Here is a 12765-nt window from a genome sequence, read left to right as displayed (position 1 = left end):
ATGTATTATTTTTAACTAGTCACATATACATTTTCAGAACTAAAATAATTCAGATCCATAAATTTTCAGATTAAAAAAAATAAATAAACAGATCCGTAAATTCCCATGAAATATATTAATCTGAATTGTCAAATCTTAAAATGTATGATCATTTTTTTAATCTGAAAATTTTATTAAAATTCAAGTTTGTGAATTACAGTATTAAATGTTTTAATTTCAATAAAAATGAGATACATTTAATATAAAATAAAAAATGCAGATTCAGGTACTTTTGTAAGATTTTAAGATCTATAATGAAACTATTTTTTTTTTTTTTTTGTAAAGTATATTGGTGTACTGCAGTAGTGCTGGTATCGCGTTGTTTTAAGTATCTCGCGATGTTTGGTAACGTCACCACTATAAAAACCCGCTGCGGCCTCAGCTCAGCCTTTTCTCTTTCACTTAGCTGGTGAAGGTGCAACAGTAATCGGTCGTCCCGAGTCCGGGTTCATCCGACACCCTCACCGCCTCAAGCCGAACTGAGCTCAGCTTCAACAGCAACATCATGCCTCCTAAATTCGATCCCAGCGAGATTAAAATCGGTATGATCACAAACACGGAGAGATTTCGGTGGATTTCTGCGGCCTTTGTGCGGAGGCCGCGTCAGGCCTCGGTATGGGCTCCCGTCTGAGCGGGCTGGGGGTTGTGTTGATGTGGGGGAAGATATGTGTTGGCTAGCCGTGTGTTTATATTGGGTTAACCGCTTTTCTAATAAAGCAGTCTGTTTTTAGCGTAACGTTACTGGGTTATGGTATTTTAAATTTGCCAGCTTAGCTGGCTAACTAGCATACCTAGTTTAGCATCTTAGCTAACTAATCTAGCTTAAAGGTTCTTACCTTGTGGGATAAATTAACCTAGATAAGTTTACCTAGCGTTATATGTCAAAGAGATTTCGATTCTACCTATAAAACAGTGACTGGCTAGTGCAGCTAAACTCTTCTTAGGGTTGCTATGTCTTATGAATAGTGGGGTAGCTAACTAGCTGATTCAGCTGGACACGTGTTTGGGTCCATGCTCTGGGAGGTGCAGAGTAGCCCTTGTTGGTCCTCCTTACTATAGGAAACTATTTTGCAACGTAGAAACTAAATTGGTTACTAGTAAAACATGTTTAAATCTAGATGTCTAGTAAATGACAAGACATATTACTAGATATATGTTCATAATGTAGTTTTATTGCGAAGTTGTAGGTTTGTTTGTATGAGTTTCTCCCTACAAATTTATTTTTAAGAGTATGCCTGTTTCCATTTGGATGTTTACGTACTACATCTGTTTACTCAAACTGTAGGTGTAGATATCAATATTACTAGTCAAACCCCTTATTTTAGATTGCATAGATCAAAACGTGCTCTTCTGCTACATTACTTGTGCACCTAGACCTTTTTGTGGTCTGAATGTCTGAATAAGTTATCTGATTAGTTTTTTAGTAACATAAATCTATGTGTCTAATGAGTTTTAGTCCAGAGGAGTATTGCATTAATTTTCAAGGCTGCAAATAATGTTTTAGACCCACTGAATTACACTATTGTAGATTATCCAGGTCATTGTAATCATTATGAAAATGTAAAATTGACTTTTCTTTGTGTGTGGACTGAATCAAATGGGGAGACTTGTACTAAACCTTTGGGTTGCAGGATGAATAAGGGTCTAACATAAATATTTGTGTAGAGCAGCCTCCCGCCACTATGCTGGTCTGTGAGTGACTTGGTATAATCCAGTGGAGGCTAAAATCATTATCAGCTCTAGGAAGCAGGGCTGCCCAATCTAATGGGCATCTCTGTGCCGAAAGGTCTGAAACAAATTGCACTGTTAGTGTTTTAGTCTGTCAAGGTTTCAGGTCAGACAGATTATGTAATCGTCTGATTCTGTTTTTCAGTGTACATGAGGTGCACAGGAGGAGAAGTTGGTGCCACTTCCTCTCTGGCCCCCAAAATCGGACCTCTGGGTCTGGTAAGTTCACCTTATTGATTGATTTTTATAAACTGATATTTTGCTGTTAACTGTTACATAAATTCTTCCCATTAAAGAATTGTGCTAGTTGAGTAAACACAATGCTTAAGTCTTTGCTTTAAGAACTGGGTCTAAAATTGCTTAACTATTGTTTTCTCCAACATTTAGTCTCCCAAGAAAGTTGGTGATGACATTGCCAAGGCAACCGGTGACTGGAAGGGTCTGAGGATTACCGTCAAGCTGACCATCCAGAACAGACAGGCAGCTGTAAGACCAGCATATTGAACACAATTTTAAACAGAATTAATCTAACACATTGTACCTTAGACTATATTATTCAGCTTCTAACTTTTAATACAAACATCTGGTAGCTGACTGGTTAATTGTCTGAGTTCGACATGGTAAAAATTTGGGGCCAGTGAAATGTGACAGTAATGCAGTTGAGGTGACAAGTTAAATTAAAAGACTGTAATAGTGTTTGAATAATTTGATTGGCCAAATAGTGTGTAGAATTAATTCCTCAGTATAACAGTCTGTTTGCTTGTTTAAACCATAAATTACAACATTGAACATTTTTATCTGGATTAAAATGCAGCTCAGCAAATTTAGTTTAAGTGCTTTTCCAATTTAAATCTTATTTTAGTATAGTAACACGAGCTTTAATACCAGCTGCTTTTTTTTATTTTTCCAGATTGAAGTGGTGCCCTCTGCTTCTGCCCTGATCATCAAGGCACTGAAAGAGCCTCCCCGTGACAGGAAGAAGGTCAAGAACAGTAAGTTATATTTGTATGTCTTCAGCAGTGCTCCATTAATTTCCTTAGACAAACACTTGATGGCAGCCTCCCGCCACTATGCTGGTCTGTGAGTGACTTGGTATAATCCAGTGGAGGCTAAGACCAAACCCAGCTCTAGGAAGCAGGTCTGCCCAATATTATGGGTAACTCTGTGCCGAAAGGTCTGGAACAAACCGGCAACTAATTTTACTTGTGTAACTCGAGTATTGTTAAGCATATAAACTTGCTCAGCACACATTCAAGATGTTACTCTACATTACCCATTCATTGAGTTTAACATGTATATTTTTAGGTGTTGAATAATGTACAGCTTTATCAAGATTACAAAACTCATTCTAACAGTGCCTTTCTTTTTCTTTTAGTTAAGCACTCTGGCAGCGTTCCCTTTGATGACATTGTCAACATTGCCCGAGTCATGAGGCACCGCTCCATTGCCAGGGAGCTCTCGGGTATGGGATTTTCTTTTCCTCTCAACAATAGTTATTTTGGCTTGTAAAGCTGAGCCTCCCGCCACTATGCTGGTCTGTATGAGTGACTTGGTATAATCCAGTGGAGGCTAAGACCAAACCCAGCTCTAGGAAGCAGTGCTGCCCAATCTAATGGGTAACTCTGTGCCGAAAGGCCTGGAACACGCTGCCTATTAACTGCTTAGTTCCATTTAAAGATACTACTGTAAAGATGCCTACTCAAGTCCTAATTCATACTCCTCCTTTCCTTAGGAACCATTAAGGAGATCCTGGGTACAGCTCAGTCTGTGGGCTGCACCATTGATGGACGCCCACCCCATGATGTCATTGATGATATCAACAGTGGCAAAGTGGAATGCCCATCTGTAAGTATGAATAAGGTGGCGGCTTATGCAGTATTTGTTGGTAAAGTAAGTTTTGGTACTGATCTTGCTCTTTCTCTGTTGCAGGAGTAAGGGGTGGATGAGGAATGAAGACAATAAAAGTGTTAAAAGATGCTTTTGGTCTTGGTTGTGATTTCTCAAGATTACCAAGTGTAAGATTTAACCCTGGGCTGTGTTAAAACAGATTAAGCCATAGTTTTGGGGTAACTTCATACTCTATTACAACACTATCCTAAAGCTAGCCTCTAGCTAATGTTTACTTAAAACATGTTCACTATGCTAGTTATTTAAAGTGTTTAAGCCATTTAAACCCCCCCCCCCCTTTACTAGCTGTCCTACTAGGGCAGTGATTCAGTTGATTTATTAGTAGTTTCACTTTTTTTTATATATATTTTTTTTTCCCCATTTGCTTTTAAGTATTAGGGCTGTGTATTAGCACGAATTTGGCAAGGCATGGCCAAAGTACAGGCCCTATGATTCTGTATTAAAATACTGTTAGCAAGGTAATTACCTTTTTTTTTTTACTTTTTTTTTAATCAAATTTATAAATGTAGTAAATGTTTTACTTTGAATTAAATGAGAAATGTAGGAAAGAACACCTGTCTAGTAAGTAAGCATAAAATGACCCACTGTATGGCATCAATCTCTACATATAAACAAAAAATGAGTATTGTTTGAGAATTGATATTGCAAAAAGTGTTATACCCCTAGTGTATATAACTTATGAATGGTTCTGATTAAGTATTACCTTCTTACTGGTGGTTTATTGGAGGCTTACTTTTTTGGATTGTACAGGTCCTTCTCAAAAAATTAGCATATTGTGATAAAGTTAATTATTTTCTGTAATGTACTAAAACATTAGACTTTCATATATTTCAGATTCATTACACACAACTGAAGTAGTTCAAGCTTTTTTTTGTTTTAATATTGATGCTTTTGGCAAAGAAGTTAAGAAAAAACAAATCCCTCTAAAAAAAAAATATTTCATCTGACCAATAAAATAAGTGTTTTTAATACAAAATAAGTAAACATTCAAATAATTGTTCAGTTATGCACTCAATATTTGGTCGGGAATCCTTTTGCAGAAATGACTGCTTCAATGTGTCGTGGCATGGAGGCAAATCAGCCTGTGGCACTGCTGAGGTGTTATGTAGGCCCAAGATGCTTCGATAGCAGCCTTAAGCTCATCTAGAGTGTTGGGTCTTGCGTCTCTCAACTTTCTCTTCACAATTTCCCACAAATCAGGTCAGGAGAGTTGGCAGGCCAATTGAGCACAGTAATACCATGGTAGGTAAACCATTTACCAGTGGTTTTGGCACTGTGAGCAGGTGCCAGGTCGTGCTGAAAAATGAAATATTCATCTCCATAAAGCTTTTCAGCAGATGGAAGCATGAAGTGCTCCAAAATCTCCTGATAGCTAGCTGCATTGACCCTGCCCTTGATAAAACACAGTGGACCAACACCAGCAGCTGACATGGCACCCCAGACCATCACTGACTGGGTACTTGACACTGGACTTCAGGCATTTTGGCGTTTCCTTCACCCCAGTCTTCCTCCAGATTTCCGAATGACATGCAAAATTTGAGCAACAGTCCAGTGCTGCTTCTCTGTAGCACAGGTCAGGCATTCTGCCGCTGTTTCTGGTTCAAAAGTGGCTTGACCTGGGGAATGTGGCACCTGTAGCCCATTTCCTGCACACGCCTGTGCCCGGTGGCTCTGGATGTTTCTACTTCAGGCTCATTCCACTGCTTCTGCAGGTCCCCCAAGGTCTAGAATCGCCCCTTCTCCACAATCTTCCTCAGGGTCCGGTCACCTCTTCCTGTTGTGCAGCTTTTTCTGCCACACTTTTTCCTTTCCACAGACTTCCCACTGAGGTGCCTTGATACAGCACTCTGGGAACAGCCTCTTCGTTCAGAAATTTCTTTGCGTCTTACCCTCTTGCTTGAGGGTGTCAATGATGGCCTTCTGGACAGCAGTCAGGTCGGCAGTCTTACCCATGATTGCGGTTTTGAGTAATGAACCAGGCTGGGAGTTTTTAAAAGCCTCAGGAATCTTTTGCAGGTGTTTAGAGTTAATTCGTTGATTCAGATGATTAGGTTAATAGCTCGTTTAGAGAACCTTTTCATGATATGCTAATTTTGTGAGATTTTTGGGAATTTTGGGTTTTCATGAGCTGTATGCCAAAATCATCAGTATTAAAACAATAAAAGACCTGAAATATTTCAGTTGGTGTGCAATGAATCTAAAATATATTAAAGTTTCATTTGTATCATTTCATTTCATCATTATCAGAAGGACCTGTATTTACCAGATACATTGATAAGTGTTTCTTTGTAATGACATAAAAGAAGTCATGGTTTCTGTACAGATTTTTCAGGTCTGATAAGAGGCTTGAATGCAGGTTGATGTTACATTGTAATATACTTTCACCACACCTCAAAATGACAAATAACGCACTCTATACTCAAGATAGGCATAAAGTTATCAGGAAGATAATTTTGGAAAATTAATAAACAGCTAAATCTAGCACAAGTTATTTGACACTGTGTTCTGCAATGTGACTTTAAGGCAAGGGAACAGTGAGATGCAAAAACTATATCTTGTGCAGCCAGATCTGCAGGTGCTAAACTGAAAGCTATAGACATGAAAAGACCCACAATTCTTAAATTAGATCAGTAGTCCTTATAATCTGCAGCCCTGCATTGTTGGACACCTGGTTTGATGTACATAAGCTTTTAAATTTTGCTTTCACATTGCTGGTTCCATTTGTTCTATATTTAGAATTATCCAGACAAATCCTTATCCAGCAAATATTAGGGTGTATAACCTACACAGGACGCGGTTAAAGGAGAAATTCCTGTCTTTAGTAATAGTTATAAGTAGCTAAAGTGATTTCATTAGTATTGTAGGTAACATGTTTGCACTTCAATTTATGACTGTGAACCATAAAGATGGCCAAATCTGATGTGTGCAAAACCTTGGACATAGAAAGCCTGTAATGTGAATGAATCCTAAAACAGAAAAAGCAGAAGCTACCTAGGACAGTTTTAAACTGAGACTTATTTCTTCTGTGATGGAAAAGGGTTCAAAATTCTGTCAAATGTGAACAGATTACTAAACTACCATATAAATAACATCTAGAGAGAGGCTGATTCAGTTCTACAAAAGTACAAATTTATTTCAAAAGTACAAAATCTTGAATCAGTGCCTTACAGCACAGACACTGACATTGATGCCCCAACTTGTGATGCAACACATTTTCACAAAGGAAAAAAGTATCAAAACAGCCCTGCCTTGGTTGCAGTGATTTTCCACATTCCCTGAATCTTTGGATATATTTTGTTCCAGGAGGTACTGCCAGACTTTTGATCTTTCTATTCCTTTGTTTTTCTTCAAGAACATTGAGATTTTTTTTCGGTCAGACAAGTACATAGAAACAAACAAATAACATACAAAAAATGGCAGGTCAAATGTATCTGGAGACTCCTCCTTACACTTGGTCTTTGTAGCTGCACTGAAGAAGAGTCCATGTTGAAAGATAATCTGAAATGGACAGCTTTAAAGGCATATTAAAAGCTAATGGCCACCAATTAGCATTTTGCAATTTACACTATTCTACCTGGTGCATACTAGCTTCAAATGATTGTTAGGCAAGTTAGCAGAGCTTGGTCAATCTATACTCCCTAATTTTCTTTCCCCACTGCACATATTTGTGGCACTACAGTTAATATACACAGTGAATGTACTCTTGTTCAACTACAAGTAGAGCCAGTATCTCTGCAACACAGACTCTATTATTAGAACCAGTCAAAGAATGTAGGGAAGGGAATATAGCACAATACATCAGTGCCATGTTAGAATAGTGAACTCCTTTTGTTACCTTCAGATTTGTACAGATACACCTTTCTTTTTTAATTAGACCAAGCAAGTGCTGACAGCTGTTTCTTCTTCCTCTCCAATTTCATCTAGAACGTGGACATTACTATCAGGCTCCTTAGTCTGTTTAGGCTTGTTGCTAAATTGCTGTACCCCTTAATTTTCCACATCCTCCTCCTCGCCTTCGTTCTCTCCATCCTCCTCCTCCATGTGCTCTTCTTCCTCCTCCTCTTCCTCTCTGCTTTTGTCGTGCTCTTCTGTACCGTTTTTCTTCTCCTTGTCTTTCTTCTTCTGTTCTGATGCCTCTTTTTTGCCTTTCTGTCCTTTCTTGTAGGCTGATAAACAAAACAGGCAAAAATAAGCCTAGAACTAGTAATAGTACACCCTTAAAAATAAATGTGCTAAAAAAGTCAGAATTAGCAGTTTTAGTAAGATTAAACAACAACAAAAAATACATATAAATATAATTCACTTATCAGATGACTGGAGAAGACTGTCACTACAGACTGTTTGTTCATGACACACAATTTATCAATGGCTGCTTTTAAAATTCTAAGAGCAAATATTTAAATCCTGCAACTACATGTCAGGGTTCTTTTTCAACACCATATCTATACACTGTATACAACTATGTGAGACCCCAACTAAAAAAACATATGAAATGTCTCATCAGTTACAGGCCTTTTGTGAAAATTGTGTTATCAAGGTATCATTTAATATATGGAGGTCACTTTTGCTGACCTCAGTATTACCCACTGTGTTTACTTGCATCTTTTTTGCATAAGAACAAACAGCACTTTTTAAAGCTAGTTGTCTAATGGCCAACGGATCAATAAAAAAGGTAAAGATGAACTACTCAGGGTTAACTGCTGTTTATGTTTTTTTTTTTTTATATTGTTTAACAATATGCAGCACAACGTCTGACAGGCTTTACAAAGTGCCACAGCAAACAAAAATGTATTGTGAGAGTCCTAATCAGTTACCTTCAAGAGCGTCTCGCAGGGGTGGCAAGAAACGTTCAAATTCCATCTCCTCCATAGCCGACATCACATCTCCGGCATTGAGCGTCTTCCTTTTGGCTTTCATAGCGAAACTATTGGCACTGGAAATAAAATATATTTTTAAAAATTGATTAGTCACACACTTACTGTTGTATTTGGCGAGATAAAAGTTCTGTTCTGTGGTCTTCAGACATACCATGATGTTGCATAGAGAACAAACACACTGGCTGCTTGAGATATTGCCCTTCTTGCTTCTTTGGACACGTTTACACCATCTGGCAACTTACAAAAGCAACACAAAAGGAAAATTACATTTCACACAGTTGTTCTGGTCTACCGCAACTGAAGCTGATGAGACTCACAGCCAAAGTGTATATTTACAATACATACACTGCTGTGTTATTAAATAATGAGAATAAAATTCATGTAAATGTGAGGGAAATTTTTCATGTAAACGGTCATATTTTACATTAGTACAAAAACAGTTTGGTTTATTAAATAAAATGCTGGAAACCAAAATGGATATTATGGTATGCTCCTAGTGCTGTGCGATAAAACGATTGATAGAAATGTAAGCCACAGATGATAAAATTTTGATATAACTTGTTCTGTGAATATTTAACAGAGAATTGAAACACCCACTTTGTTATTCTGTAACATCTGATCTTTGAATTTACAGGATTTGAGTGTTTTATTTTTATTTATATAGTTGTATAACGTTCTAATGTTCATTTGTTAATTACTGACTAAATATTTTTTTAACTAAAATTACTTACGAGTAAAAGGAAACCTTTAAGTGTGACAGAAAGTGATTTGATTTATATCGTGATTTTGACTGATAAGGAAAACTATATCATGACGATGTTTTTTTCCCCCCATATCGCCCAGCCCTATATGCTCCTATGGCTACAGGCATATTTACATTTACATATACATAGAGGTAAATGTACAGTACCAGTCAAAAGGTTGGATACACCATCTCATTCAATTGTTTTTGTTTATCTAGTTTATTCATTTTTACATGGTATATTAATATTAAAGTTAAGGTTAAGAGTCTGTCAGTAAGCAAGTAACAGTGGGCAACCTAACAGGTGGCAGTAGCATCAGTTAAATTAGCATATATAGAGTTAAACTGCAAATAAACCCTTACTTATATCAGAAATTAGACTTAGAGGTTAACTAGATAAAAATGTTTAATCTAAGCACAGCAGTGTGTAGGAAGGTAGGTATGTAGTTTAGGTAAGTTTACTCACAGCCTCTTTGATAATGCGGGTGATCACAGCATTGGGAAGGTTTAGGTCCTCCGGTCTCTCAGCCATGCTCACTCACTCACACACAGCTAGTCCAGTGAGTAAGCTAGGCTAACGAGTGATTTAATAAATTAACTAAACTTAAACAGCTTTAATAGACCAAAACTCTGCCTGAGGAAGAGTGGAGACACTTCCAAACTCTGCTAAACATATACAATAATACAGTCCCGCTCAATAAAGAGCAGAACAGACTATCAGTCCGCCAAAACTACCGACTAACTGACGCTAGCTCAGCTAACCACCTGTGACTGCAGTGTGATAGAAAACAGCCCAGTTAGGCTAAGCTAACTCGATAAAACGCCCGCAAACTATCAGTTAACGGCCATACCCGCTCAGTACACTAATATATATATAATAATAACAGCAGCGGGTTATTTAAGTAAATAACCGGTAGCTCTTCTCGGACTGAGGTGAAAGAAACTCGCCGCTCTGAGCCGCTGAATCCCGCTTATCATCCAAAAACCCCCGCCTCACCGCAGGGTTGCCAGGTCCAACCAAACCATCCAGCCCAAAGTCAGTCTTAAAAGCTGCCCTTCAGAAGATTAAACTAATCCAAAATATAGGTTTGTCACACGTTTTAAGCATGTAGTAGGGGTTGGCAATATTATATCGTATACAATATATCGTGACACAGAAATATCGTGATATTAAAAATCCATATCGTGGTAATAGGGCTGTTCTGTTTTAAAAGTAGCCTATTATTTACTGTGAAGCTTTAAGTGTATTTATTGTGTAATTGTTTTAGTTTCTAGTTTATATGCATGCACTAAATATTCTGCAATATTATTTGCTGCATTATATTATTTTATGCTACATTATTTATTTTTGCCACATTATGATTATTCTGTTATACTGTTATACTATATTCCTGAAATTAATTAATTATTTTAGTTTTCCTCTATCGCCAGGTATATCGTTATCGCAAAAATACTCTGAAATATCGTGATATTATTTTAGAGCCATATCGCCCACCCCTAGCATGGAGTGGACGACTTAGTATTTTGTTTATAAGGAATTAGTGTTTTATTAGTTATTTTTTTTAACCGTTTTATATCCCAGTCAAGAACATTTAATTGTTACATAATTAGCAAAAAAAAAAAACTTTTACTTACTCATTTCTGTTCTTGTCCCTCCTGAGCTCTCTTTTCTCCTCTTTAACATTTTTTTCATCGCCTTGTGATTTCTGATTACATTGTATATTTAGTTACATTGATTTATTTGTCATTATGCATGGGAGGTAAATCCTGCCAAAAATAAAACTTAAATGAAAAGACTAAAATGAAAATGCAAATACAGTTTTGCACTTTCTTTTTCCAAACATGTGTGAAAATATTATAACAAAATTAAAAACAAAATTTAATCAATTCATTTGTAATTTAATTTTTTCTCTTGAGCATGGGTCATAAGTGACAAAAATAAAAAATTAAATTGAAAAGGCTTTTTGCCATTTATTTTATTAGCATACGAGTATTTCACAAAATAAAAAAATAAACCTAAAATAAAAAAGGTAATTGTGAAAAGAAAAAATTAAGCTTTATTTTGGCCTTGCCTTTTCGTGATGAACTGCATAATAAATGTCAAAAATAAAATCTAAATGCAATAGTAATGTTTTTAATTATAAGTCTTTGCAATGGGTTAGTTCCCATAGTTATATTCTCCTGGTTTTTATTGTTGTAATCCAAGGAAGATTTTTACTCGCGACTGGATTTTCAAAAAAGCCCAATTTGGCGGGAAACCTGCGAACCTGGCAACTCTGGCCTCACCCTTCACCCTTCACCCGCTCACACACAGCGCTGCTCCCGCAGCAGCCAATAGCAGAGCGGGCAGCCAGTCTATTATAATACACGGTTTTATTTTATACAGTTACTGTCGGAGCTGCTGATGTGTTTATTTTATTCACCCATTTATCTTTCTAGGCCCTCAATATTTATCCTTTTCTGTTTTCTAGCTCATTTTATTTATAAATAACATTTCTGCAGACAGCCTGTCCATACTGCGCATGCGCGTAACGCTTTAGTACGTTATACTAATTTTAATTCTGTAAAGTTATCAAGTAGCTACATTACACAAAAAGGTAAACCCTTTTAAATCTATTTCTTGTTGAATTTGATTTGTTTATTGATTCTCTTAACTGCCTAACTAAGAACATGAGGGAGTTAGATTTGCTGATGAATGACATATAAAGAATATAAATATAAATGTTTTGTTTAGCTCGTAAAACTTTTTGGTTGTATGATTAAATGATCTTGGATGTCCTTGTTTGTTTTTTAATGTTTTTGAAAAAAAAAAAAAATCTTAAAAAACGTTACTTTACTTTATCTTCTTAAAAGGGGTATAAGCTGTCAAAGTACTTTGATATTAAAAGTATTTTTGGATTAGAGATTTAGGCTGTCCATATTCACATTACGAAGCTGTTTATTGCATTTATTTATTTATTTATTTATTATTTTTAAGAGATATGCTGTGGCGATTGTGTCCCTTCAAATATTAAAACAACAATTTTGCAATATATTATCAGTGGGATATTATAAGACATCATAAAAATATCACTCCGTAATTGTGACACTATACATTTTATATTATTACAGTAAAACAACATTTTCAAATTTAGCCTGCCATAATTATATATAGCTATAAAAAAATATGATATGTTATAAGGAGATATTTATCCCATAATTGCAGATTGCTTATTTCTAAATTATGGCACATCATTTGTTGTTATCATTTCATATTATCTCATAATTGCAATATTTCCACATAATAAAAAAAAAATGCATAATTCTTCATAATAATTCTTATGATATAATACCCCATAATGGGATATGTCCTCAGAATTTCAAATATGTCCTTTTGTTTTCAAAGACGAAGCTCATAATGAGATACATTTTTGTAATTTTGAGATATTCTATGTCATGATTATGGCATGTCATTTTTTATTTTATAATAAG

General features: G+C 36.1%; 2 protein-coding genes and 3 non-coding genes across 6 annotated transcripts; 4 read left to right on the top strand and 1 right to left on the bottom strand.

Annotated features, from left to right (window-relative positions):
* Window positions 1-421: 421 nt before the first annotated feature.
* On the top strand, window positions 422-3743 carry rpl12 (ribosomal protein L12). 2 transcript variants are annotated; one of them, XM_007256978.3, is made up of 7 exons: window positions 422-581; window positions 1913-1986; window positions 2155-2253; window positions 2678-2759; window positions 3143-3229; window positions 3500-3612; window positions 3697-3743. In XM_007256978.3, exons 1-7 carry the CDS (start codon window positions 545-547, stop codon window positions 3700-3702), a joined length of 498 nt encoding a protein of 165 aa, XP_007257040.1. In that variant the 5' UTR covers window positions 422-544; the 3' UTR covers window positions 3703-3743. The 2 variants fall into 2 exon arrangements, with proteins under 2 accessions (XP_007257040.1, XP_007257041.1); XM_007256979.4 differs by having other exon boundaries at window positions 427-652.
* Window positions 1713-1838, top strand: LOC125785829 (small nucleolar RNA SNORA65). The gene has a single exon (XR_007428175.1). It is a non-coding gene; the product is annotated as a small nucleolar RNA SNORA65 (small nucleolar RNA).
* LOC125785827 (small nucleolar RNA SNORA65) lies at window positions 2829-2954 on the top strand. The gene has a single exon (XR_007428174.1). It is a non-coding gene; the product is annotated as a small nucleolar RNA SNORA65 (small nucleolar RNA).
* LOC125785826 (small nucleolar RNA SNORA65) lies at window positions 3287-3414 on the top strand. The gene has a single exon (XR_007428173.1). It is a non-coding gene; the product is annotated as a small nucleolar RNA SNORA65 (small nucleolar RNA).
* Window positions 3744-6782: 3039 nt separating the features above from the next.
* On the bottom strand, window positions 6783-10285 carry pole3 (polymerase (DNA directed), epsilon 3 (p17 subunit)). Its single transcript, XM_007256977.4, has 4 exons — window positions 9761-10285; window positions 8704-8789; window positions 8490-8608; window positions 6783-7841 (listed from the first exon to the last, which is right to left on the bottom strand). The coding sequence occupies exons 1-4, from the start codon at window positions 9824-9826 to the stop codon at window positions 7663-7665; spliced, it is 450 nt and encodes a 149-aa protein (XP_007257039.1). The 5' UTR covers window positions 9827-10285; the 3' UTR covers window positions 6783-7662.
* Between the last annotated feature and the right edge of the window lie 2480 nt (window positions 10286-12765).

Source organism: Astyanax mexicanus, chromosome 1, assembly GCF_023375975.1.
Source record: "Astyanax mexicanus isolate ESR-SI-001 chromosome 1, AstMex3_surface, whole genome shotgun sequence".
NCBI classification, from domain to species: Eukaryota; Metazoa; Chordata; class Actinopteri; order Characiformes; family Acestrorhamphidae; genus Astyanax; species Astyanax mexicanus.
This window is presented reverse-complemented; position numbering and strand designations above follow the sequence as displayed.